We start from the raw sequence: 27,319 nt of genomic DNA, 5'->3' as shown, positions 1-27,319 counted from the left end.
TGCTGGGATCCATGGCCAATCCCTTGTCAGACAACCGGTACCCCAGGAATTCCACCTCCCTGGTATGAAACTGACACTTCTCCAGTTTCACCCACAGCCGGTTTTCTCGCAGCTTGCTCAGTACCTCTCTTACATCTCGCACATGCTGCTCCTCATTCTCTGAGTACACCAGGACGTCATCTAAGAACGCTACGCAGTTCTTGTAGAGCAGTGGCCCCAGGACGTGATTCATGAATGATTGAAAGCAGGCGGAGCCCGCTTGTAATCCGAAAGGCATAACCCGGTACTCAAAAGCCCCCAAGGGGGTGAACATAGTGGTCTTCCACTCATCCCCCTTTCTCACACGTATCAAGTTATATGCCCCCCTAAGGTCCAGCTTGGTAAAAATTTTCCCTTTTCTCACCCGTGTTAGAATGTCATCAATTCTAGGCATAGGGAAAGTCACTGGTTCTGACACTGCATTTAGGGCCCTGAAATCACATACAAGCCTGGGCTTGCCCGTGTTTTTTTTGTCCACAAAGAACACTGGGCTGCCCCCCACCGCTCGTGACTCTCTGATGAAACCTCGCTTGAGGTTCTTGTCAATGAACTCCCTTAACTCCTGCATCTCACTGTCTGACATTGCATACAGCTTGCCCACTGGCAATTGTGCTCCTGGGAGTAAGTTAATTTGACAGTCAAAGGGTCTGTGCGGGGGCAGTTTATCTGCTTCTTTTTCGCTGAATACGTCTGTCAGGGTTTCAGGGACAGAGAGCGAGGGGGAGGGGTCCCAGGGTGACGAGGAAGAGGACGACGATGACCCGAGGTTGTCAGTGAGTCCGTCAAGTGAATCAGAGGATTCCCAAAAGGGAGCCCCCCTGGTCAGGCCAAGGGGCAGTAGAGAGGGAAGCAGTCAGAAGCAGGGGAACGAAGAGGGAATCCCCAGTGGGGGTTGGAGATCGGGACCGGCCTCTCCGTCGGAACGGAGTGAAGGGGGTGGAGTTACCAGTGTGTCAGAAGGAGCAGAACAGGGAGCAGAGAGGGGAAGGAGTTCGGAGCAGAACGTCCTGCCGGAAGGGGAGGAGTGTAGTACCGAGAGTAGCGTAACGGTCGAAAGGAAGGTCAGAGGCAACGTACGCGCGCCAAGTTCAAATGTGGAGGCGCGCGGAAATGAGGAGAGCCCTGAGGAGGAGCCTGGTCCCAAAGCACGAAGGAGGGGGGAGCAGGCGTCAGAAGACTCAGCCTCGGGGGAGTCCCGAAGGGAGGGAGCACAGGGGGGCAGGAAGACCCTGCGGAAAAGGAAGGAGAGGAAAAGGTGGAGCAGTACAAGCCTCTTAAGCTGGTGCAGGGGCGGGACTGACTCAGAGGGGACTTCAAACATCTAAGGGTAACAGATGCTGAGCCACGGAGCTTGGATGTAACGACAACAATGTTCTTCAATAAAACCTTTTGTATATAACTTGGACTGGATTTTGGTCTCTTGTGAGCTGGGACCTCGGGTGGCTCTGACAGTAAGTCCCCTCCCAAAGAACGCAATTTTTTTTTTTGCAAAGCTCACAAACGGTGACAGCCATGAGTGCGGAGGATCAGCTGACAGCACTGCGAACTACAGTTTCCGAACTCACCGCTGCTGTCCTTGCGTCTCAGAAGAAGCATGACGAAATGGAGAAGCGCTGCCAGGACCTGCAAACAAGGTGGGAGCGTGCAAACAGGGAAGGGTTCCCAGGGTCCAGATCAGAGGGCATTGGACTTGGAAGGCGGGGGGGCAGCCTAGTCACCCACTTTGATGGGAACCTGAAGCACTACCCCAGTTTCAGAGCAGACGTTTTGTATGCATTACACTTGCTTCGTCATGACTTTAAAGATGAGGAGGAGAAAGTGGGGTTTATTGTTTCTCACTTGCATGGGCCGGCCAGAGACTGGTTGCGCAATTTGTGGCGTGAAGATGGCCCTGCCCGCCGCGATTCTGATGAATTCATTAAAGCGATGGATGCCTGCTTCCAGTCAACCGTAGATTTGGATCTTGCACGCAGGGAGATATTTGGACTGCGGCAAGGCAAAGCCACTGTGCGTCAGTACCATTCCAGATTTTTTGCTTTACTGACTGCGTTACGCTGGGAGAAAGACTGCACACCTGTGAGGGATTTGTTCTGGGAGGGTCTCAGCGGTCCCATAAAGGACGAACTTGCCAGGGGAGACAGACCTCAGACCCTGGAGCAGGTGATACAGAGGGCTCTGGCGATTGGCATACGTCACGAGGGACGTCCTTGGCACAATGAGGAAGAACGTCAGGTGCGTCCACCAGCGAGGACGTCTTCTTTCATCCCCAGGGAGTTCAGTCAGTCACATCCCTCGCCGCTCGGGAGGCAGGGGGAGGAGCCGATGGAACTTGGTGGTGCTAAGGCTCAAGCAACAGCCAGAGCCCCAGTTTCCGGTGCAGTAAAGGCGAAGCCTCCTAGAGGGACCAGGAAGTGTTACATCTGCGACAGTGCACTGCACATGGCGAAAGAGTGCCCCCAGAGGCTCCAGAAACACACTGCAGCTTTAGCGACGGTAGCTGCAGAAGTGATCCAGGAAGAGGAACCTCAGGGAAACGACAATGCCTGGCTGCAAGCAGAATTGCTGGGGCTCAGCCAGGCGAATCTGTAGAACAGTCCCCAGCGTCTTTGCAACCCACAGACCCTTTACCACCCAAGCCAGCGGTGCAGCTCACTGCAACACTTCAGTTGCCAAATGGGACCACCCTAGAAGTGCCCCTCACGATCGATTCGGGGAGCAATGCCGATTTCGTGGGGATGCAATTCGTCAAGCAGCATCGCATAGCGCTTCTACCCGCCACAACGCCTCTGAACGTAGTCACAGTGGATGGCAGGAAATTGCTAGGAGGGCAAGTTGTGCAACAGACACCTCCCATGGTGATGCGGATAGGAGATCACCGAGAAGTCATTAGCTTCAATGTCACCCAACTGTCTGACACGCCTATAGTATTAGGCATGAGTTGGCTGGAGAAACACAGTCCTGCTGTAGCGTGGTACCAACGCCAGATCACCTTTTGCTCATCGTACTGTGCTCAAAATTGCATCCAGTCCTGCCAGGAGGAGGGGGCTGAGCACCAGCTGCGACTTGGCATGGTGCAGGCAGTACCTAGCAAGTACGAAGGGTTCCTGGAGGTTTTCTGCGAGAAGGAAGCTGACCAGTTGCCGCCCCACAGACCTTATGATTGTGCCATCGACCTGGTGCCGGGGGCGCAGTTGCCGACTGCAAAACTGTATTCCATGTCTGAGGACGAGATGCAAGAGCTCAGGGAGTTCATAGAGCACAATTTGAAGCGTGGATTCATCCGGGAATCGAAAGCAGTGGGGGGCAGTCCTGTGTTTTTTGTAAAGAAGAGAGACACGCCCCAAAAAAGACTCATTGTGGATTACAGGTTCATAAACAGTATGACCAAGCCCAAGGCCTTCCCCATGCCCAAGATAGATGATCTCCTAGCAACCGTGAGGAAGGGGAAGATCTTCACCAAATTGGATCTGCGTGGAGCGTATAACCTCATTCGCATCCGGGAGGGCGATGAGTGGAAAACGGCCATGTTCACGCCTCTGGGCACGTATGAATACAGAGTTATGCCATTTGGTCTCCAAAATGGATCTCACGTATTCCAAGCCTTTATGCATCACGTGCTAGCGGGACTCCTCTACAAGAAATGTGTGTGTTTCCTCGACGACATCCTGATCTTTTCGGAGACGGAAGAGGCCCACGAGAGGGACGTAAAGGAAGTCCTGCAAAGACTGCGGGAGAACAGGCTCTACGCCAAGTTAGAGAAGTGCCAGTTTGATGCGACGGAGGTGGATTTCCTGGGCTACAAGCTGTCCGACAAGGGGCTCGCCATGGACAGCGTCAAGGTCCGCGCGGTGTTGGACTGGAAGAGCCCACGCAATCGGAAGGAAGTCCAGAGATTCGTCGGCTTCGCCAACTTCTACCGCAAATTCATCAGAGGTTTTGCAAAGGAGACAGCAGCGATCACGGACACTCTGAGTTCCAAGAAGAAGAGGTTCGTGTGGACGGAACAGGCGGAGCGCTCTTTTCGGAAGCTTAAAAGCCTTTTCGCCTCCGAGGAGCAACTGCTGCACGTGAATCCAGGCAGGCCCATGCGAGTGGAGACCGACGCGTCAGACAGGGCGGTTGGAGCTGTACTCCTGCAAAAAGATCCACATGGAAACTGGAGACCCGGTGCCTTTTACTCCCGAAAGCTCAGCAAGGCGGAGCAAAACTACACCATATGGGACAGGGAGCTGTTAGCCATTCACGCAGCTTTCAAAGCGTGGCGACACTTCCTCATAGGAGCCAAGCACACAGTACAGGTCCGCACGGATCACAAGAACCTAGAGTATTGGCGCACGGCGAAGCTCCAAAGCCAGAGACACATGCGCTGGGCGGAATTCTTCGCGGATTTCGACTTCCGGATAGAGTACATCCCAGGAGATTCCAACGTTATAGCCGATGCGCTATCCAGGAAACCGCAATATCTCGATGAAGCGGCGCCAGTAGCAGCCAAGCACATTTTCGCACCGCAGGCGTGGTCGTGCGCTGCCATTGCAGTAGATCTGGACGCGGTGCGACGCGCGTTGCAAGTGGATTAGTTCGCACAGTCCAAAATGGAGGAGTTGCGCAGAGGTGTGCAGAGTGGGGAAGAGTTCCAACTGCGCGACGGACTGCTAACTCGCAAAGGTGCCCTCTACGTGCCAAGCGACGAGCTTCGCGCAAAGGTTCTGCAGCAGTTGCACGACGCCCCCAGTGCTGGCCACTTCGGTAAGGAGAAGACAATAGAACTGGTGGCAAGGGACTTTTGGTGGCCCCGGATGCGCGGAGAGGTAGCGGATTACGTCGCCAGGTGTGACACTTGTCAGAGGTTCAAGCCAGTACACCAGAAGCCAGCGGGGCTGTTGGAACCGCTGGAAACGCCACAGCAACCATGGGAGAGGGTAGCCCTGGACTTCGTTACTGACCTGCCCAGCTCCAGAGGGAAGACAGCGGTACTGGTGGTTGTGGACCTGTTCACCAAGATGGCGCACTTCATTCCGTGCGCAAAGGTGGCGACGGCGGAGCAGACTGCCAAACTCTTCATTGATCACGTGTTCAAGGTGCATGGGCTGCTGCAGTCCATCCTGTCCGACAGGGGGCGCCAGTTTGTTTCCAATTTTTGGCAGAAGCTTTTAGGTATCCTGAACGTCAAGATCAACCTTACGTCGGCGAGACACCCACAGACCAACGGCCAAGCTGAGAGGGTCAACGCGATCATGCAGCAGTACCTGAGATGTTACGCCAATCAGCGACCCGCAGCTTGGGTGGACTACCTGCCGATGGCAGAGTTTGCCTATAACAACACGAAGCACGCGTCCACGGGGGTGACGCCGTTCTTCGCGAACAACGGTCGGCATCCCAGAACCTTCCCGGGGTTCGGGGCACCGAGAGAGGGGGTGCCGCAAGAAGCCGACCAGTTTGCAGCGGAGCTGCAGGAGGTGCACGAAGAGTTGCGGAGACATTTGGAGCTGGCCAAGCAAGCATATAAGGTGCAGGCTGACAAAAACAGGAGAGCGGGGGAGGAGATCCAGGTGGGGGACTGGGTGTGGTTAGCCGCCCAAGCCATGCCAGCCAAGTCGTTGGCCAAGAAGAAGCTAGGGCACAGGCAGTTAGGGCCGTACCAAGTGGAGGCTAAGATCAACCCTGTAGCCTTTCGACTAGCCCTCCCCGAAGGTTCCAGAGTGCATCCGGTATTTCATAGGTCGGTGCTCACCCCCTACAAGGCACCGCACAGGTTTCAGGAGCCTGAAACAGTCCCGCAACTACACACTAAGTCACAGGAGAGGGAGAGGGCGCCTAGGGCCGAACCACTCAACGAGGTCACAGAAATCCTGGACTCGAGATGGGGGGAAGAGGGGGTAGAATACTTTCTAGCCACAGAGGGCACTCCAGCCAGTGCCAACGGTTGGGTGCCGGGCTACGCTTTAGACGAACCTCTTCTAAAAGACGAGTTCCATGCCCTTTTCCCGCATAGACCCATGCCAGCCGAGTACTTTGATGACTGGCTCTTTACGCCCACACTCTCAGGCAGTACTTTCCGGGGTTTTTCTTCAGCCGAGGAGAGAACGCCAGAATCTAGCCCGCCCAGGGGATCGTGCTCAGGGGTGGACACAGAAACCTCCTATTGGTGGGACGAGCAACCAGAGGAGGACTGGCGCAGGAAATGGCTGACGGGACCTTGGCCGGCAGCACCAGACGAGGTACCAATGGAAGAGGGAGAAGAGAACACCTTGGGTCAAGAACCCGAATTCGAACACTCATACACCGAACTGCAAGCAGAGGATATGGAGGTACACAACCTGTATCCTGCATCCACCTCCGAAGAGCTGCAGCTCCTACAACCTGCACCCGATGGGCGGGAGGGGGGAAGGGGGGCTTCGAGGGGGGGATGGATGTCAGGGTTTCAGGGACAGAGAGCGAGGGGGAGGGGTCCCAGGGTGACGAGGAAGAGGACGACGATGACCCGAGGTTGTCAGTGAGTCCGTCAAGTGAATCAGAGGATTCCCAAAAGGGAGCCCCCCTGGTCAGGCCAAGGGGCAGTAGAGAGGGAAGCAGTCAGAAGCAGGGGAACGAAGAGGGAATCCCCAGTGGGGGTTGGAGATCGGGACCGGCCTCTCCGTAGGAACGGAGTGAAGGGGGTGGAGTTACCAGTGTGTCAGAAGGAGCAGAACAGGGAGCAGAGAGGGGAAGGAGTTCGGAGCAGAACGTCCTGCCGGAAGGGGAGGAGTGTAGTACCGAGAGTAGCGTAACGGTCGAAAGGAAGGTCAGAGGCAACGTACGCGCGCCAAGTTCAAATGTGGAGGCGCGCGGAAATGAGGAGAGCCCTGAGGAGGAGCCTGGTCCCAAAGCACGAAGGAGGGGGGAGCAGGCGTCAGAAGACTCAGCCTCGGGGGAGTCCCGAAGGGAGGGAGCACAGGGGGGCAGGAAGACCCTGCGGAAAAGGAAGGAGAGGAAAAGGTGGAGCAGTACAAGCCTCTTAAGCTGGTGCAGGGGCGGGACTGACTCAGAGGGGACTTCAAACATCTAAGGGTAACAGATGCTGAGCCACGGAGCTTGGATGTAACGACAACAATGTTCTTCAATAAAACCTTTTGTATATAACTTGGACTGGATTTTGGTCTCTTGTGAGCTGGGACCTCGGGTGGCTCTGACAACGTCAATCAAGTCAGCGTATTGTGGTGGCACCCTCCCCTTGTCCATCACTTCCATCCCTGCTAGAGTGGCCCTGGCCCCTGCCTGAGCCTCTCCCTCCTTGCAGTGTTCTAGGCAATGTGCTGATCCAAAGGAAACCACTCTCTGATGCCAGCCTACTAGCGGATCGTGTAGCGCCAGCCAGCTCATACCCAAGATAATAGGAGCTCCCCCCAAGGTGGCTACGTTAAACGCTGTCAGGGGTTCTGTGTGTCTTGCCACCCTCATTATCATTGGTACAGTCTGTTGGCTCACTTCTCCTCCCAACAGCTCCCTCCCATCAATCGTGGTAACCTGCAAAGGCTTACTTAATGGGATAGTCTGTATCTGGTGTTCAGCTGCAAACTCCTTACTCATGAAATTACATGAGCTACCTGAATACAATAGCACTTTTATCTTCAGTGGGTGTCCGTTTGCCAGTTCCAGCAACACCTCTATCACAAGCGCTGGTCTTGGAGGTTCCGGCGTGGGCACATTCACTACTCCCTGGCCTGGCTGCTGTGCCCTGATGTTGGCAACCAGACGTTGGCTTTTACTTGCTCCGTGATTTCTTCTTCCTCCTTCCCCCCAACAGTTCCCGCCATCCCTTGCCATTCCTTCCTTTGCGGACAGACTCTGGCAAAGTGACCTGGCTGTTGGCAGAGATAGCATCTCTTGCCGCTCTTTCCCTCCTTCTTCTGCCCTTCACTGGTGTTTGAAACTGCGTGCGCGCGCGCTGTTCCAAGTTCCATCGCCTCTGCTGGCGGGAAAGGCTGCTCCGGAATCTCTGGAATGCGGAAGTCCTTCCAACGTTCCCCCTTTCCTTCCCGCTTTTCCATAGCTCTAGCCTCCTGGCGTGCTCCTATGGACAGCGCTGATTTAGTCAGCTGATCCATAGACTCCGCCCTAGGCGCCCGGGAAAGTTCATCTTTCACTGCCGGAGAGAGACCTTCTTCAAACAGCATTTGAATAGGTTCACTAGCAAGGTCCCACCCTAGTCTATGAATCAGCATGGTGAACTCAGTCCAGTACTCACGTACAGATCGGCTCCCCTGTTTACACGCCATTAACTGTCTGCGCACCACCCCCTGCTCGATCTCGCTGGAAAACATCAAGTCCATAGCGCAAAAAAACTTCATTGTGTCCTTTAAGATTTCATTATTGGCTGCCATCAGGGGCCGAACCCAGTCCTTCGCCCCTCCCTCTAGATGGCCAATCACGTACGCCACTCTAGAGTTCTCATCGGGGAAGTCATCAAACAGTAGATTGAGAGCATATTGCATCTCTGTCCTAAAGGCTTGATAGTTCCTGGGATCCCCCCCAAATTTCTGCACCAATCCAGGCACCCGTCTGGCAAGTGGGGTGGTTTTCCCTTTATCCGCATCTTGAGCCCTCCTCTCCTCGAGCCTCGCCGTTTGCAGCGCCAGCTGGACCTCCAACGCCCTGTACCTTTCTTCCAGGCTTGGACCTGCTCCAGCTCCAGCTCCTGCTCCTCCGGTTCCGGCTGGTTCGCTCATGATGCCCTCTGCTTGCACAAGCTGCTTTCAAAGACTGTCAGATTGCTGTGATGGGATAGTGAGCTGCTTGTGCGTAAAAGCTTGATCCCTCTGGGGTTTGGCTGGTCATCCAAACCGAGGCACTAACGGAGCCCCCAAAGCATGACTCCGTCAGTCGCTGGTAGAATCTGACAGTGGGCGTCTACGGAATTTACGCCAACATAAAAGCTGTTTGACGGACATGCGCCTTCGTGACTCTCTGCGTGACAGTTTCCGGCGAAGGGTGGGAGTTCCTAACGGGGGTCTTGTTACCTCTTCGCTATTCTCACTAGAAGTATCCCAGAGCCTCCCCTCCGCTGTGACTCCTGCACTCCCCCTGCTGGTTCCTTCCTCTGCTGCAGATTCTCTCCTATTCTCCTGGAGCCTGTCCACCACCTGTCCCTCCGATGGCAGTTCCCTGACAGTGCTCCTTCAACTCATCGTAACTTTTTAATTTTAACTTGCCTTCTTGTTCTATTAATAGTTCTCTATGTTGGCCATATTTGTTTCTTAATTGTCAATTTAAGTGAAGATGCTTCAATAGGGGAAAGCCACCATAGAGTTTTTTGTTCTAATAAATCTTTATATTCCCCCCATACTTTTATTAAATATTTTCTTATTATGTTGTTATGGAATCCTTTGTGCACTTTCTCTTTCCCATACCACAAGTATGTATGCCAGCCAAATCTGTTATCATGTCCTTCCAACTCTATTGCCTCCTCCTTTTCTAATTTAATCCAGTCTCAAATCTAAGACAGACATGCTGCTTCATAATATAATCTAAGGTCTGGGAGGGAAAAGCCCCCTCTTTCTTTTATGTCTGTAAGTATTTTATGTTTTATCCATGGCCTTTTCCCACTTCAGATAAATTTTGCTATATCTTTTTGCCATTTTTTGAAGCAGACATTGTTACTTATTATCGTATCCCTCCCCTCCCAGTAACAAAGGCCCTGCTAAGTAAATCAGCCACTGATAGCCAAGATTTTGACTGGGAAAGGACTTTCGTCGTTCTGCTTTGGAATATGTGATGTGAGTGTCTGGTCTTTTTTTATACTTGCTGCTTCATGATTTGGCAAGCCTCAAGGAGAAAGAATCAATTAATTAAACAGAATGCAAGTGGAACTTTAGAAAAAAACAACTTGAGAACTTGATGTTTAATGGCGTGGTCCTTTGCGGAGGGCTCTAATTAGAACAGGCAAGGTATCAACTTGTTTGAAGATATGAAGGGACTTTGTTCAAAGACATGATTACATTAAAAAAACAAAAAACCTCTCTCAAAGGGGGCTGAAGACAACCAACAGATTACAACTGGGGAATATTTCACACAGGAAACCACATCTGTTTGCATGGATTTTTGTCATATATGGATTTATAAAAGTGAAGGTGAATCTTTGATCTTTGTAAGCTTCCCTTAGGGCTCAGGGGGAGCAAGCTTAGATTGTAGAGGAACCAAACAAGTATTAACTGTGAAATCTATCGCACAGTGTGGTCTCTTACAGAAGATTATTTGGTTTGGGAAAATATCAGTTCATTGAAAGACATGTGTCAGGGGTTCAGAAGGAGAGACACAGGAGGGGGAGCAAATGGAGAGTGAGGAGGAGGAGTACGAGGGGGGCGCAGGCAGTGACAGTGGCCAGAGTTATTCCACAAGCCTCTCTAGCGAATCGGAGGACTCACAGAAGGGAGCGCCGGTGGCCAGAGCAAGGGAGATTCCAAGGGAGAAACCTCAAGAGGGAGGGGCCAGCGGGGAGTCCCTGAACAGCAGCTGGAGATCAGGGCCAGCGTCTCCACCAGAGCGCAGTGGGGAGGGGGAGTCCCAGGAGTCGGGACCAGTGTCCTCACCACCAGAGGGAGGAGAGGAGTCAGGTTTGGCAACACCCACATCAGGAAGCGGGGAAACGGTCAGAAGGAAAGTCACCGGCTGGGCGCGCGCGCCAAGTTCAAATGTACAGGAGCGCGGCACAGCGGGGAGCCCGGGAAGGGAGCCAGGTCCTAAAGCCCGCCGGAGGGAGGGGCAAGACTCAGGAGGCTCCGCGTCAGAGGAGTCCAGGAAGGAGGGAACCCCAGAGGGCAGAAGGACCCAACGCAGGAAAGAGCAGCGCAAGAGGTGGAGCCGGGCTAGAATCTTAAACTGGTGTGGGTGGAGCAGTGAGTCAGAGGGGACTTAGCCGGTCTAGTGTTAAGACGTGGGCCTGCGCGCCCAGAGCTTGGAAATGGAAACTAAACTTCAATAAAGACTTTTGTATATAATATCCACTGGGCGTTGGTCCTCTGTGAGCTGGGACCTAGCGGCAGTCCTGACAGTAAGTCCCCTCTCCATTTTCACCAATTTTGCAACCTCGTGGAGTGCGGGAAAGCAGCGAGGGGTGAAGATTGGTGCTTCGCGAGCTCACGAAAAACAGGGAAATGACTACCGAAGAGAGGATAGCGAGTTTGCAAAACGCAGTGACGCAGTTGACTGCAGAAATTGCGGCTTCCAGAAAGAAAGAACAGGAAGCAGCTGCTGCCTGCCAGGATCTGCGAACCAGGTTAGAAGTGCTAAGTACACAGAGGCTACCGGCCACCAGACCAGAAGGGATTGGGCTGGGAAACAGAGGAGGGAGCCTGGTATCTCACTTCAATGGGGACCTGCAGGAGTATCCTAACTTCAGAGCAGATGTGATTTATGCATTGCAGCTGCTTGACAAAGACTTTAAAAATGAGGAAGAGAGAGTGGGATTTATTATTTCGCATTTACGGGGGGAGGCAAAATCGTGGCTGCGCAATCTATGGAGAGACAAGGATCCAGCCCTCCAAAATGCGGCTGCCTTCATTAAAGTGATGGATGCGTGTTTTTTATCTGAGATTGATGTGGATATCGCTAGGAGGGAGATTCACGGACTAAGACAAGGTAAAGCCACTGTGAGGCAATATCATTCACGTTTTTTCGGATTGGTGAATGTACTAGCCTGGGAGAAAGAATCGCCTGCCGTCAGAGACCTGTTCTGGGAGGGGTTGAGCGGAGCTGTGAAAGACGAGATCGCAAGGGGGGGAAGACCCCAAACCACCAAGGAAGTGGTGGAACGGGCACTCTCCATTGGGGTTCGGTTGGAAGGACGCCCTTGGGGCAGGGAGGAAGGGCATTTGGGACGCACGCCAGCGAAAGGACTGCCTCCCTTCCCCAAGGAGGCGGCGCGCGCTCGATCCATGCCTCCGCTGGGAGGGGGAGAGGAGCCGATGGAGATAGGTGGTGCTAAGGCTCACTCCACAGTCGGAGCCCTAACTCCGGGAGCAGTCAAGATGAAGCCTCCTAGAGGAACCAGGAAGTGCTACATCTGCGACAGTGCTCAGCATATGGCAAAAGAGTGTCCCCAGCGGTTTCACAAGCATACTGCAGCCGCAGCGACAGTAACAGACGCAATTCAGCAGAGGGAGTCGCAGCAGGAAAACTCCACTGTCTGGCTGGAGATGGCGTCTCTGGGGACCAGCCAGACAAGTCAGTGAAGCAATCCCCAGGGATCTTACAGCCCACCGACCCCCTCCCACCCAAACCAGTAGTGCAGCTCACCGCATCCCTTCAGCTCCCCAATGGGCTACTTGTGGAAATTCCCATCACCATCGTCTCGGGGAGCAATGCAGATTTTGTAGACATGCAGTTCCTCCAGCAACATGGCATAGCCCTTCTGCCAGCGGCGGTACCTCTGAAAGTCGTCACAGTGGACGGCAGGGAGCTACTGGGAGGGCAAGTGCTACAGCAGACGCCGCCAATGGTGATGCGCATTGGAAACCACCGTGAGGTCATCAGCTTCAACGTCACCCGCCTGTCAGACACGCCCATAGTGTTGGGAATGAGTTGGCTGGATAGGCACAGCCCGGCATTAGCTTGGTACCAGCGGCAACTGACCTTCGGCTCCTCTTACTGCGCAGAACACTGCATCCTGGCGGACTTGGAAGATGAGGGGCACGAGGATGGACCACAGCTGAACTTGGGCATGTTGCAAGCGGTGCCTAACAAATACAAGGAGTTTTTGGAGGTCTTCTGCGAGAAAGAGGCGGATAAGCTGCCACCCCACAGACCCTACGACTGCAAGATCGACCTCCTGCCCGGGGTGACGCTCCCGACGGGGAAACTGTACTCCATGTCTGAGGATGAATTGCAAGAGCTCAGGGAGTTCATAGATCACAACCTGAAGCGGGGATTCATCCGGGAGTCCAAGGCGGCAGGAGGCAGTCCCGTGTTCTTTGTAAAGAAGCGGGACACGCCCCAAAAGAGGCTGGTCGTTGATTTCCGCTTCTTGAACCTCAAGACCAAGCCCTCAGCCTTCCCTATGCCCAAGATCGATGACCTGCTGGCGACGGTGAGGAAGGGTCGCATCTTTACCAAGTTGGATCTACGCGGAGCGTACAATCTCATTCGCGTACGGGAAGGCGACGAGTGGAAAACAACCATGTTTACGCCGCTGGGCACTTATGAATACAGAGTTATGCCTTTTGGATTAAAAAATGGTTCCCACTGCTTTCAAGCCTTCATGCATCATGTCTTGGCGGGTCTCCTCTACAAGAAGTGCGTCTGCTTCCTGGATGACATCCTAATCTTCTCGGAATCGCCGGAGGCTCACGAGAGAGATGTTAGGGAAGTTCTGCAGAGGCTGCGGGAGCACAGGCTGTACGCCAAGCTGGAGAAGTGCCAGTTCGACAAGACGGAGGTGGATTTCTTGGGCTACAAACTGTCCGACAAGGGACTGGCTATGGACGGTGCCAAGGTACGTGCAGTACTGGATTGGAAGAGCCCACGCAATAGGAAGGAAGTACAGAGGTTTGTCGGTTTTGCCAACTTTTATCGCAAGTTCATCAAGGGTTTCGCCATGCAGACAGCGGCCATCACCGACACCCTCAGTTCCAAGAAGAAGAGGTTCATCTGGACGGAGCAGGCAGAGCAGTCCTTTCAGAAGCTCAAGCAGCTCTTCGCTTCCGAAGAGAACCTACTGCACGTAAATCCCAGCAGGCCCATGAGAGTGGAGACGGACGCCTCAGACAGGGCCGTGGGAGCCGTTCTGTTGCAGCAAGACCACCAGGGGGACTGGAGGCCGTGCGCTTTCTACTCCAGAAAACTCAGCAAAGCGGAGCAGAACTACACCATTTGGGACAGGGAGTTGCTGGCCATACATGCAGCCTTCAAGGCGTGGCGGCACTTCCTCGTCGGAGCCAAGCACACGGTGCAGGTCCGCACAGACCATAAGAACTTGGAGTACTGGCGCTCGGCGAGGTTCCTGAACCAGCGACACATCCGCTGGGCGGAGTTCTTTGCAGATTTCGACTTCAGAATTGAGTACATCCCAGGAAACAGCAACGTCTTGGCCGTGGGCCTGCGCGCCCAGAGCTTGGAAATGGAAACTAAACTTCAATAAAGACTTTTGTATATAATATCCACTGGGCGTTGGTCCTCTGTGAGCTGGGACCTAGCGGCAGTCCTGACAACATGAAAGACCACTGTGTCTTCATTTTAACTAAACAAAAGAAAGGTGGAAGACAGCCCAGAGTCCTGGAAGAGAAGACGGTAGAATGAGAAGGGACTGCACCAAAATCAGTGGATGGACAACAACAGGAAGAACAAAATTTTCCTCTTGCATGTTAATTTACATATAGATCCATTAAATACTATGAAAGTCGCATACCAGTGGCTGTCAAGATAAGATAAAGGATTAAGATTGGTATGATATTGGGAATACATAAGAGAGAAAAAAGCAGGAACAAGAAACAAAAAAATTCTCCTGACAACCCAGAACATGGGAAGTCTCTTTAAATTATATCATTCGGAATGTTTAACTGCTTTTTTGTACAGTGGTACCTTGGTTTAAGACCAGACTAGTTTACGGACATTTTGGATTACGACCAACTCAAACCCAGAAGTGCGTGCCTCGGTTTGCAACCTTTTTTGGATATTATGAACCGAGTGAAACGGGACAAACCCAGAAACCTGAAAAGAGGCAAACATTACTTTGATACCCAGACAAGATAAGGACATAGCAAAACCTAAAAATGTCCAACCAATTTCATTATTAAACTGCGACTATCAACTGCTTGCAGCAATATAAGCAAACAGACCTTAAGAAGTTATGAATGATTGAATGCATCCCCGGCTGGCAGTTAAAAGATAATGTTAGAAATCAATATATCCAGCTTGCTCAGCAGAAAAGAACAGAACCTTCTGGAAGGAAGCAGTATTTTCTGGTTTCTGCCCTCAAGACTTTAGCGGTGACATTTTGTCCCACTGCCAGAAAAGCATCTCTAGCTCCCTCGTTTCTGTGGCAACGCTTTTTGGGATGTGGTTCTTTGCAGGCTCATTTGTATTTCAATAAAGGCCTATCTTTCCACTTGGAGACTTCCTCCTTTTTGGGGGGGTTTCTGTGGGTAACCTCCAGTCTAGGAACCTCTTTTTGAATTTCTCCTACATATATGAGACTGAAACACTATAAATATTGGTAGAAACAACTCTACTGTGAAGTTCAATTTACAGATGGGGGGGGGGGATATTCCAAAGCAGAGCCCATCTTTTTCACAGGATCCAACTGTTACAGAAATTATGGGGAGGGGGGCACATCTTTAAAGTTGTTAATTGTTACAAATATTATGCATAAAGGTATACTTTTGACTTAACAGCTCAGGGATGTTACCTAGCTTAAAAATCATATAAAATCAACTCCTTTGCCATTTTCCTTCATTCCACTGCCAATTTGCTTCATTGGCCAAAGACTTGGAAACCACTCGGTCCCCGCCATAATCCCTCAAGCGGGAGGTCACATATGCAAAGGAAGGTACTCATAGGTGTCAATCACTGGGCAAAAGCACTCCTCCGGACTTGCCCAGGTGGCAGACTATGCAGACCCAAGTTCTATTGTCCCTTTGTAGTAGGTGCTTAGAATGTACTTTCCAACACATATCTTGTATCCGCCTGTTGCCCCAACACATTTCTCCTATGTTGATCATGTATAACCCTCCCCTTTTCTGATGTAGGAATGATGTAGCGATGATGCTTAATGAACTGTATGCTGGGATAAGATGGAAACTTTTAAAAGTCCTTGTCACCCCATCCTCGGGATTCAAAATTCCTCTTTGAACCTGTTGCGCAATAAACTTTGGTCTACAGCTATTTGCTCCAGTTGGTGGCTGGACTCCTTCCTTTATTCTGGCTCTGCCCAACCAGCTGGGGGACTGAGCAGCCTGGCACATAGATTTTTCCGTAACACTTCTTAAACTTGGGAATGTCTGCATGTGACCCCATCTCTAGAGCTCCCATAAACACCACAGAGAAGGTGGCTGGAGCCTGAAAGGCGAAAGCATTGGCCTCGAAAGCAGGACTTGGGGATGCTTCCCCCATGGAGACCTGGGACCCCTTCTCCTTCGGAAGGGACCTCCGAGGAGGAAGCTATTAGTCGTGGCGTAGCTAATTGGTTTACGACCCCAATTAGCCCCAGCTTACAGCGATCTCCAGTCCGGCACGTTTCCCTCTAGCTGCGCCGATCCTTCGTTCCACCACGAAATGCAGAGTAAACACAGCGGAGCTATTGCTTCTCGGTGTAGAAGATTCAAACACACCCAGGCATTAGTGTGTTTATTTAACAGTGTTTATTCAAGCAGTAAAACAATAAAACAGCACTTCTCAGATTCTCCCTGGGCTGCTAGCGTTCATGGCTACCGTCTCCTTCGGAAACAGAGACAGAACAGGCAGTGAGGAACAACTCCTCCCTCCTTCTGAGTCACGCGTCAGGAATGGACAGACGTCATCCAGAACTCCTTAACCCTATGAGTTCTGAAACCACTAACAGAAGCCAGGGCGGATATAAAGTTCCTTTCCCCACTTGTTAGGAGCCTGAGCTCCATTTGGGGTCCCTCCTTCTGCACCCCAAGGTTCCTCCAAGGCCTTGGGGAAGGAAACTGAGGCAGGCTCTGCTTGCTCCCCAGGGCCCTGGGCAATTTCCCTAGAGTCCCCCCACTGCCTCCTGAGACCCACAGGGATCAGGAGTGGGAGCGACTTCTCCTGTTCAAGTACTGCCTGAGGGGGAAGAACAGAGGTCTTGGCCCATTTGGGGGAGCAAGCGAGGGCCATCCAGAAAGGGCTCCTGGGACCCCGAGTTCGAGAGGCAAGAAGGGGATTCTCCAGCCTGACCTTTCCCCTATTCCTGCAGGTGGAGCCCTTCTCCTAGCACTGACTCTTGGGGTGACCAAGGTGTCTTTGGCTGGGGAGGATAAACTAAGCATCCCAGAATCCTTTTCGTGAGGCGGAGGAGAGGATGGGCTCCAAAAGGATGACTCCTTTGGGGGGGGGGGAGGGTTAGGCAGCCAAAATCAATAGATGGGGGGGATTCAAAGAAGGCTTGGAGCCCCTCTCAACCTGGCAGAGAAAAACACCAAGGAGCCCCCCTCTCCCCCCCGCCTGCTGCTCTCCTCTCTCTTCCCGGCTCAATCCACCCACTTCCGGGTTCTCTCTTGCCCTCACCCAATCGCCATGCACAGAGCACCCTGCTCCCCTCCAATTGCTGACCGTTCTGGAAGTGAAGCTGCAGAGGAGGCCCAGGAGGCGGTCCAAGGAGCTCCCCCTTCCACAACAACCCTGCCAGGTTGGCCGCTTGCATGTTGCCCTTTCCAGCAGGCAAAGCTGCAGGGGCCACTCACTTCCTGGCTGTCCAAAAATGGAGGAGGCTTTTGACCCTTGATGAACCTGAGAGGAGCCTTGAGGGGGCAGATAGGGGCTCTTGCCCATTCCCAGACTTTTCTTCCAACCATTTATTACTACTGTTTATCAAACCTGGCCACCCTCACCTCTCCTGCAGCCCTGGAAGGAAAAAACAGACACATGGCATGCATTTCTTTTCAACACGGGTTTATTCTCCAGGTTGGCTCTGCCCCACGGGGCTTACAGTCTACAGCAGAATCTACACAGAATGGGGAGGGGGGCGAGTTCTGGGGGAGGGAAGAGGGGGCAGGTCCTTGTTCGTATCGAGAGAGAGGGCCGAGGGGAACGAAAGCTGCTCTGCATGGCCGTCTCTGCAGGGATGTTGCGGGGAAACAGGCTCCTTTTGCACCCAGGTCTCTAGAGGGGATAAACTTGGGTCTGGACTGTACCACTTCAGGTCCCCCGGAGGGGGAGGTAAAGGGACACCTGATGACCCACATTCTGTAAGTGGAGGATCCCTGATTTATTTATTTTTTGGGGGGAGAGGATATGCCAATCTTGCTCAAGTCAGTCTCCCCTACTCCAAAAAGGTTCTCTCCCACAATCCCAAAGACAACACAGGCCCCCGTCAAGAGTCTCCCAGAGCATGTGCAGAGTCTGCGGCCCAGGACCTTAGGGGTGCTTTTGATGCAATTCCTGCCTTGCGGGGGATTGGACTAGATGACCCTCAGGGACCCCTCCTAATTCTACACTTCTATCATTTCACAGCACACAAGTGAGGAGGGGCAGGGACTGCCAGAAAGGGGAACTTTTGCTATGCACAGATCTGGCCCCCTCCTTAAAATCAGAGCTGTGAATCTGCAGGATGCGAAGCCAAGCAGACCCCTGACCCCAAAAAGGAAGGGGAAGGGGGCTTCAAACAAGGGACCGGTGGGGCAAGACTGGGCAGCGAAAGAGGGGGGACCCAGGAGTCCGGGGGCCTACGATCCACTTCACCCTTTCAACGGGATCTGGAGACAGGCAACAAACCAAGCCGGGAGCTGGGTTGCCCAAAGTCCGTTACTGCAGAAAGAAGAGAAATCCGTGAGATACTGACCCGATTTGGAGAGGAAACATTAGCTGGCTGGGGGTTGCAATTGCAGGAATTGCTCCACAAGAACCCTGCGAAGTAGGCAGACTGGATCCTGCCCCCCGGCCCCCCCTGCGAGCTTCATCATGGCCAGGGACTGGGGATTTAAACCCACATCTCTCTGCCAGGGCCTAGTCTGGCCCTCTCACCACTGCACCGCACTGCCTCTCAGCGAGTGGCAGAGAGATATATTTTTTTAAAGAATAGAAAAATGAGGAATCGAGAGAACTTGGCAGTCTTGGGAGCATCTTGGACACTGACCTCGGATTTGGGCTTCTCCGATTTGGGTTTTTCTTCAGAAGCTGAAAGGGAGGAAAATGAAGCAGGGAAAGGTGAATGACCAGAAAACCCAACAAAATGGACAGGAATACTTGAAAGCATGCAGAAAGCTAAAACGGAAATCAAGATTTCTGAGCTGCTGGGCAGGGATGTTTTTAGCAGGCAACCAAAGAGAGTCTGGCCAAGGCGCCTGGTTGGTATCAAGAGGCAGGGAGTTCCAAAGAGCCTTGGAGCCGGGAGGGAACCCCGAGGGTCATCTAGTCCAACCCCCCCGCAAAGCAGGAATCTTGAACCCACAACCCTGAAATCAAGAGAGGCTCTCCCAGCTGAGCTTCTTGTACTGGCAACTGTGGGAAAGGGGAGTCAATTGGCCAGTGCCAGTTCCGCCAGTCAAAGGGGTCAGGTGGTGGGGGAGAGATTTCTCAACTGCTTTTACTGTCAATGTTTGCATGGTCTTAATAGATTCTGAATTGTCTCCCCCAGGAAAATATTTCTATTTTTCATTATAATAATTAGACTTGAGGGAGGCTGGGTTATTTGTTTTGGTTCTCATTTTTATTATGTACGTTGTGTTTTCGTCATGCATTTTTATGCCGCAAACTGCCCGGAGATCCAGAAAAGGAGGGTGCTGTGAACATTTATAGAATCCTAGAATTGTAGAATCCGAAGGGACCAGAGGGTCATCTAGCCCAACCCCTGCAAGGCAGGAATCTCAACTGAGTTATCCCCCAGAAATATTGACCAAATGGTAAATAGGACCATATCGATAACAAAAATAAGAGTACAGAAGGGGAGGGTGGGAACAACCTTACCCCATCGGAAGAAGGACTGCAAGACCCCCAGGAGCACAATGGCGACAAGGAACAAGCCGATGGCATCCTCCAGGGAGGGGCCCAGGGACCCTGGGTGGGGGAGAAGGGGCAGAGGCAGAAGGGGGCCGTCAGTGAGGGAGAAGGGGGGCGACGTCAGACCCCCACCCTGCCTTGGCCACCTATTGCAGGTCCCAAAGCTGCACCTTTGCCCCACCCCCATATCCTCCACCCCATGCCCAACTTGATCAGTGCCAATGCACAGAATCCTAGTTGGGAGGGCACCCCGGCGGTCATCTAGCCCAACCCCCTTCAAGGGAGGAATCCCAGCTAAATCACGCAGGACGGACGACCCCCCCAACCTCCGCCAGTCAGGAATCACACCCACAGCCGGTCTTCTGGGCCTTGCTACCCAGCCCCCAGGGGACCCCCAAGTGCAGACCCCCACCTGCCACATGGAGCACGACCGCCTTCTTGACCCCCGCCTCGCCCAGCCCGGCGTGGCCCACGTGGCAGACGTAGGAGACCCCGTGGTCCTCGGTCGGGACGGGCAGCAGGCGAGCGAAGCTGGTGAAGCTGAAGGTGCCGTCGGGAGCCTGGCGGTGCCCCGAGTCCCCGATGTCCAGGAAGGCGTCCTGGGGGGCGCCGGACCCCCTCCGCTTCCAGCTGACGGAGGCACCCAGAGGGAAGAAGCCGGAGACCTCGCAGGCCAGCTGGGGCCGGGCGCCGGGGGGCACCGAAAGCGTCGTGGGGCGCAGCGTCACCTGGGGGGGCTCTGCAGGGCGAGAGGGGGAGGGGGAGTGAGCAGAGCGCCCCCTGCTGACAACCAGGAGTGCTGCAGGCTCCCAGCTGCTGGGAGGGGAGAGGGGGGCTCTTGGATTCGAATCCTGAGGAAGACAGGGTCCCCGTTGGCTTGATCAAGCGGCCAGAGGCTTCTTAAGGAGCCTCCCAGTCCAGGGGTAGTCTCTCTGGATCGCTTGGTTCTTAGAAGCCTAGAATTGCAGAAGTGGAAAGGACCTGCAAGGGTCATTTAGACCAACCCCTGCCAGGCAGAGATCTCAGGGCAATTTGGCCACTGCGAGGTTTAAGTACTCCCCTATGTTCTTTTGGAGCCTCCAGGCCCAGGAGCAGTCTATCTGGATCCCTAGGTCCTGGCCGGCATTTGGAGAATACAAGATGCTGGCTCCATGGGGGTCCCTTTGGGCAGTGGACCCCCCTTTCCCCTTCCCTCTGCCCTCCCTGCGAGGGAGACACCCCACTGGCCGCTCACTCACCCACCACCTTGAACTCGAGCGCCTGCTGGGCGTGCAGGTGGGGCAGGTAGACGGTGCAGATGTAGGTGCCCTCGTGGCGGACGGCCACGCTCTGCAGGCGCAGGGAGGCGCCGCCGCCCTCAGCATCCAGCAGCAGCTCGGCCCCCTCCTCGGCCACCGACACCCCCCGCGAGGCTCCGTCGAAGGCCAGCACCACCTTCCCGGCCCCCCGGAACTGATGGCGCCACTCCACCGAGAAGGCCGAGGCCGGCGCCGAGAAGCCGCAGTGCAGGACCGCCGGGCGCCCGAGGCGGGACTCCAGGCGCGGCGTCCGCGTGAAGACTGACAGCACCGCTGCGCAAGGAGGGAGGAGGGCGAGGTGAGCGGGAGAGATCCCCAGCGGTCATCTAGACCAACCCCCGGTGCAAGGGAGGAATCCCAGAAGAGAACAACCCAAACCCAGCCTGCAAAAACAACAAACCCAGGGCCGTGTTTAGCAGATGCGGCGCCAGGCCGCAAATGTCCGCACAGCACCCCCAAATTACCACTGATAATGTTGGGGTGGCTGTAGCTGCGCACTGCCAGCCATTGTGGGGGGGCGCAACTCTCCCCCATGCCAATGCAGGAGAGCGATCCCCCGAGAGGCCAGCGCCCTGGCGCGACGCATCACTAAGCCCTATGGGAAAGACGGCTCCGAACAAACCCACAATCTATTCGATTTATTCATTTAATTTAATGGTTCTCAAATTTGGGGGAGACCCCCATAAACTCTCTCCCCTCCAGCCAATGCCCTAAAAAAGGAATGGTTTGGAACAACTGTTTGCACGACCCAGTATGATGAAAGCAAGATTTGAAAGAGCAACAATTAGTTGCCAAATGACTCAAAATCCACTTCAAACTACTCCAAGTAGTTCAACCCAGCAGATGCATTTGATCCAGGGATTTCCGCTTCCCAACTGGCCCACGGTGCCCCCCACGAGGGTGTAACCAATGACTTTGGACACTCCTAATTTAAATAACTGCATCTCTGCCCCACCTTCTCCTCCCAGGGGCTCAAGGCGGGCTCCCTCCCCTTCCTCTGCCATTCCTCCACACTGACCCTGCCAGGTAGGCCTGCCTGAGAAGCACCGACTGGCCCTCGGTCCCTCTCTCCCAGGCTGCCGGCGCAGGGCTCTAGCCGCTAGGCCGCGCTGCTCCCCTTCCGCTCGCCAGGTGGTACCTGCGGTGGTGGTGACGCTGCTGACCCCATCCTGCTGCTTCCAAGGCGGGGCCTCCTCGGTGTGCAGGACGCTGCTGACCCCGAACCCGGCGTCGGGGGCCTGGATGCTGGCGATGAGCCACTTGCCTCTCTCCAGGGCGCGGGGGCAGCCCCCTCCGCCCGCCAGCCCCTCCGCCCAGGCGACGTGGGACTCTTGCGGCGCGTAAGCGTTGATCTCGCAGGAGGATTCTGCCTCGCTGGCATCCGGACTCAGCCAGGGCGGGGGGGTGGCCGAGGCCTGACCGCCCCACAGGGCCCCAGAGGGGTCTGCCGGGGGGACAAAGCGGGGGGAGGTGAACCAGTGTCTGGGGGGGGATGACAAGCCTTGTCTCTCCACTGCTGGACCCCCCCAAACCTACATTGCAGGGGGCTGGAGTGGATGACCTTTGGGGTTCCCAACTCCACCGTTCTGTGTCAGCCAGTTCAGTTCAACTTGCAGAATCACAGAATTGGAAGGGGCCCCCGAGGGTCATCTAGTCCAACCCCCTGCGATGCAGGAATCTCAGCGAGAAGAAGATGCCCTCTAAGGAGGATCTGTTTTGTCTATTTAATGGGATTTAAATGCCAGTTAATAAACTAAAAGAATCAAGCAGTTTTGTACCTCTGAAAAGTGGAAATGTTGAGGTTGGAAAACAATATATCCATAATAAGCATAAATAAATTAAATTAATCCACAACAATAGGACTCCTGAGTTCTTGAGATGATTTCTTTTGTCCATTTACTGTATTTATTTTTAACCAATTGGAACTATAAAATGGTGATTTTCTTGAGTCAAAGTGAGAGTAACCCTGAACAATTTTTTAGCAAAAAAGCACTGTACCTATATACCAGAGAAGCATGTGTGGAACTGTAGTTGTTTACATATATAGTGACATATTGTAATATACCTTCCCCCCTTTTTATTTCTTTGTTCTCTATTTTATTTCCCTTTTTATTATTCAAGTATTCTCAGTTTAAATTGTGTGGTTGAACCCGGAGCCAGGCCTCTTGGCCCTCATCATAACTTTGCTTTATTCCTATCCCTGGGTCTCTCCTCCGAGTCAAAGTCCGCTGGGGGCTCCCCTGGGCCTCGTGGGGCTCTGGCACCCGGCACAGTTATTTCAAATGATTTTAACCCCTAAGAGTTTAAAATGGATAACATGGATAATAGATATAGAAATAAGGAAGCTGCCAAAGGCCAACCATGTTTGGGCCTGTGATGGACAGCAGAGCCAGGCCAGTCAGCGGATTTAGTCCCTCAGAAATTCCCTGGGGGGGGGCTGGAGCCTTGCTCTGATTGGCTCCTAAGACAGTGGGGGGCGGAGCCAGCCCTTTTGGCGGGAAAATGCAAGGCGCCTTTTCTGAGGGGGGAGCTTGGAGGGGAAGGTGGGGAGGAGAGGAAGAGGAGTCAGGCGGGAGTTCAAGGGGAGAAGCTGGGGGGAGGGGAGGGAGACCCCCAAGAAGGAGGGCTGAGGGGACCCCCTGGGTGTGGGGGGCGGACTGGGGGGGGCGGAGGGAGACCCCCAAGAAGGAGGGCTGAGGGGACCCCCTGGGTGGGGGGGGAACTGAGAGAGGGGGGAGCGGAAGGAAAGGGCCCCTCTCTCAGGAACCCCCCAAGTCCAGCATTTGAGCACCATGTCTAGAAAGCGGAACATCGGCCTGAGAAGAGAAGCTGCGCCTGGACTTCTGCCTTTAATGCCCTGACAGCCTCCAAGTTGAGGCAAGAAGTTGACTTCTGCCTGGAAGAACCCGTCTCCGGACCCCACCTTTTCCCCAGTAAATAGAACTTTTCTTCTTGGCTCCGCTTCTGCCCTGGACTCTAAATCCCCAAGTTGAGAGGCTGTGGTCAATGGCAGAAATTCACTGAATTGGCGTAATGTGAGGTGGATCCGCTATATTTAATTGGGGGCCGTGAGTAGGGACATAATGCGTCTTTATGAATTGGAGGCTTGAGGGGGGAATCCGCTACAGGGCCGTTATAAAATGATCATAAAGAGTTGTAGAGTTGGAATGCATTTATACCAAATATAGTGGCTTAAGAATCAACATCTATGTTTTGGGATAATAATATCACCTAGACATTAGATAAGTATATACGGAATTGGAATTCTTAACTCTTTTAATGGTATAGTGTATTATTATAATTATTACACTGGTACCTCGGGTTACATACGCTTCAGGTTACAGACTCTGCTAACCCAGAAATAGTGCTTCAGGTTAAGAACTTTGCTTCAGGATGAGAACAGAAATCGGGCTCTGGCGGCGTGGTGGCAGCAGGAGGCCCCATTAGCTAAAGTGGTGCTTCAGGTTAAGAACGGACCTCCGGAACGAATTACGTACTTAACCCGAGGTATCACTATATTATTACTTAGTGTTGTTCAATCACACTGATGTTTTAAAAAGAAAAAAATGTTTAAAAATAAAAAAGTAAACAACTGTAGGTTGGACCCTGAGGGACATCTAGTCTCACCCCCCTGACATTTGGCCTTCCAGCCTCTGTTTGGAAAACCTCCAAGGAAAGCAACTCTGTCCCTGGAGGTTTAAGAACGGAGATTGGGGAAGGAGTGTTTGCTGACACTGAAGATCCAGAGAATCATTTAAGTTTCCCAGCCTCAGTTGTGGCGCCTGTGAAATGCGTCTCTCAGTGAGGCTGAATTCAGAGCCGGTGCTTCAAGTCCCTCCAGGTGAATGAGAAGCAGGGATGGGACCCAGGGGACAGGTGGGGGTGTCCTATGGGGGGTCTCCATACCCAGGACCTGGAAGGCCAGGCCGGCCTCCACCTCCGGGGGCAACTCGGACTCCAGGGCAGCTTCTTCCAGGCGTCTCCCGGGTGGGGGCAGGAACAAGATGGCGGGGCGCTGCTTGGGGGCGCTGGACATGCCTGAGCCTCCGCCCCCAGCCTCCTCCAGGAACCAGCAGCCCCGCTTGGCCAGCGGAGGCGAGGATCTGCCGAAGGACGCTCCTGCCAGGAGAGGAAGAAGAAGAAGAGGAAGAGGAAGAGGAAGAAGAAGAAGAAGAAGAAGAAGAAGAAGAAGAAGAAGAAGAAGAAGGTGGACCAGATGCCCCTGGGGCCCCCAAGCAGCCCAAGGGGACCCCTCCCCCCTAGCACAGCCTCCAAGCCCAGTCTGGGTAGACTGCCTCTGGGCCTGGAGGCTCCACCGGAAGTGCCCTGCTGGATCCGGACCAGAGCAAGGTAGACTGGCTCTGTCCAGGGAGGCTCCATTGGGACGTGGCGGGGAAGAAAGCAGAGCCCAAGGGGGGCCGGAGGGCAGAAGCAGCGGGGCAGCAAGGGGCCGGATTCGGGACTCTGCCAGGAAACGGAAAGCGAAAGCGGAGGGACTATCCCAGGCCAAACCCTCCCCCCCCCCGCCCCGCTTTGCGACAGGCAGAAATCCCACCGGAGAAGTTTCCCCCGCCAGCCCCTTCCTGCACCCGCTGAGTTTCTGCCTTGCGGCGGGAGGAAATCCGACCACGGGGGCGAGGGACGCCTCTTCCTCCGCCCCCTCCCGGAGGGAACCCAGGCGTCCGGCCCAGAGCTCTCCTCCTCCCGCGCCCTGCGAGGGTGGGACCCAGGCGTCCGGCCTCGACCTACCCAGCAGCAGCAGCAGCAGCAGCGGGAGCCCCTTTGCGCGGAGCGGAGCGGGTTGGGCAACCATGAGGCTCCGCAGGGAGAGCGCAAGGAGAGGCGGCGAGCGGCGATGGCGGAGACTCCGTCCGCGCTTCCCCTTTCGATTTCGGAGCCCCGGAAGGAGGGCGAGGCAGAAGGGAGGGGGAAGCTCAACATCAAAAAAAACGAAGATCATGGCCACTGGTCCCATCACCTCCTGGTAAATAGAAGGGGAAGAAATGGAGGCAGTGAGAGATTTTACTTTCTTGGGCTCCATGATCACTGCAGATGGTGACAGCAGTCACGAAATTAAAAGACGCCTGCTCCTTGGGGAAAAGGCGATGGCAAACCTAGACAGCATCTTAAAAAGCAGAGACATCACCTTGCCAACAAAGGTCCGTATAGACCAACTAAGTTAGTTCTTGGTATGAGCTTTCGTGTGCATGCACACTTCTTCAGATACACTGAAACAGAAGTTTCCAGACCCTTCTATATAGTGAGAAGGTGGGGAGGGGTATTACTCAGAAGGGTGGTGGGAATGGGTGATTGGCAGATAGCTGTGATGAGCCTGTTGACGACTCTTAACGACTTCTGTTTCAGTGTATCTGAAAAAGTGAAACTTCTGTTTCAGTGTATCTGAAGAAGTGTGCATGCACACGAAAGCTCATACCAAGAACTAACTTAGTTGGTCTTTAAGGTGCTACTGGAAGGAATTTTTTTTGTTTTGACTATGGCAGACCAACATGGCTACCTATCTGTAAAAGGTCCGTATAGTTAAAGCTCTGTTTTTCCCAGTAGTGATGTATGGAAGTGAGAGCTTGACCATAAAGAAGGCTGATCACCGAAGAATGGATGCTTTTGAATTATGGTGCTGGAGGAGACTCTTGAGAGTCCCATGGACTGCAAGAAGATCAAACGTATCCATTCTTAAGGAAATCAGCCCTGAGTGCTCACTGGAAGGACAGATCGTGAAGCTGAGGCTCCAATACTTTGGCCACCTCGTGAGAAGAGAAGACTCCCTGGAAAAGACCCTGATGTTGGGAAAGATGGAGGACACAAGGAGAAGAGGACAACAGAGGACGAGATGGTGGGACAGTGTTCTCGAAGAGACCAGCATGAGTTTGACCAAACTGCAGGAGGCAGTGGAAGACAGGAGTGCCTGGCATGCTCTGGTCCATGGGGTCCCAAAGAGTCTGACACGACTAAACGACTAAACAACAACAATTTATACCCCACCCGCACATCTGGGGGCAGGGCACGAGGCTGCTGTCTAGATGGCCTCTGAGCCGAGAATCACAGAGAATTCTGCACATGCTCTGGACCATCCAGATTCTGGGAGGGAGGGAGAGCGGCCTGCTGGCTGCGCTCAGCTTGCAAAGGGTTAAATTGAACAGAGCTGGAGTCCTAGAGAGGACAGGAAGCAGAGACAGCAGGCGACAGGTCCTCCAGAGCAAAATCCCCTCCCTCCGTGCCCAGCCCCTTCTGGCATCTCTTGTCTCCTCCGAGTGCTGCCTCTGTTTCCCTCCTGGGAAGAGTCTGGTGAGTCTCCTCTCTCTTCCCCCTTGGGGTGCCTGGGGGAGAAGAAGAAG

The 27,319-nt window shown here is 53.7% G+C and overlaps 1 protein-coding gene and 1 long non-coding RNA gene across 4 annotated transcripts; one reads left to right on the top strand and one right to left on the bottom strand.

The window, feature by feature from the left end:
* Positions 1 to 17,605: 17,605 nt before the first annotated feature.
* LOC310837369 (tapasin-like) lies at positions 17,606 to 25,941 on the bottom strand (the record flags this gene model as incomplete). Of its 3 annotated transcripts, none has more annotated exons than XM_083723881.1 (8): positions 17,606 to 18,477; positions 18,806 to 18,846; positions 19,636 to 19,725; positions 20,081 to 20,407; positions 20,907 to 21,239; positions 22,105 to 22,410; positions 24,873 to 25,085; positions 25,716 to 25,941. In XM_083723881.1, the coding sequence occupies 8 exons, from the start codon at positions 25,939 to 25,941 to the stop codon at positions 18,475 to 18,477; spliced, it is 1,539 nt and encodes a 512-aa protein (XP_083580007.1). In that variant the 3' UTR covers positions 17,606 to 18,474. The 3 variants fall into 3 exon arrangements, with proteins under 3 accessions (XP_083580007.1, XP_083580008.1, XP_083580006.1); XM_083723882.1 differs by having other exon boundaries at positions 24,873 to 25,082; XM_083723880.1 differs by having other exon boundaries at positions 24,873 to 25,235; positions 25,283 to 25,847.
* LOC310838308 lies at positions 22,420 to 22,944 on the top strand. Its single transcript, XR_014560913.1, has 2 exons — positions 22,420 to 22,554; positions 22,712 to 22,944. It is a non-coding gene; the product is annotated as an uncharacterized lncRNA (long non-coding RNA).
* Positions 25,942 to 27,319: the final 1,378 nt, after the last annotated feature.

This window comes from Podarcis gaigeae, assembly GCF_964106915.1.
Source record: "Podarcis gaigeae genome assembly, chromosome: 2".
Taxonomy (NCBI): domain Eukaryota; kingdom Metazoa; phylum Chordata; class Lepidosauria; order Squamata; family Lacertidae; genus Podarcis; species Podarcis gaigeae.
This window is presented reverse-complemented; position numbering and strand designations above follow the sequence as displayed.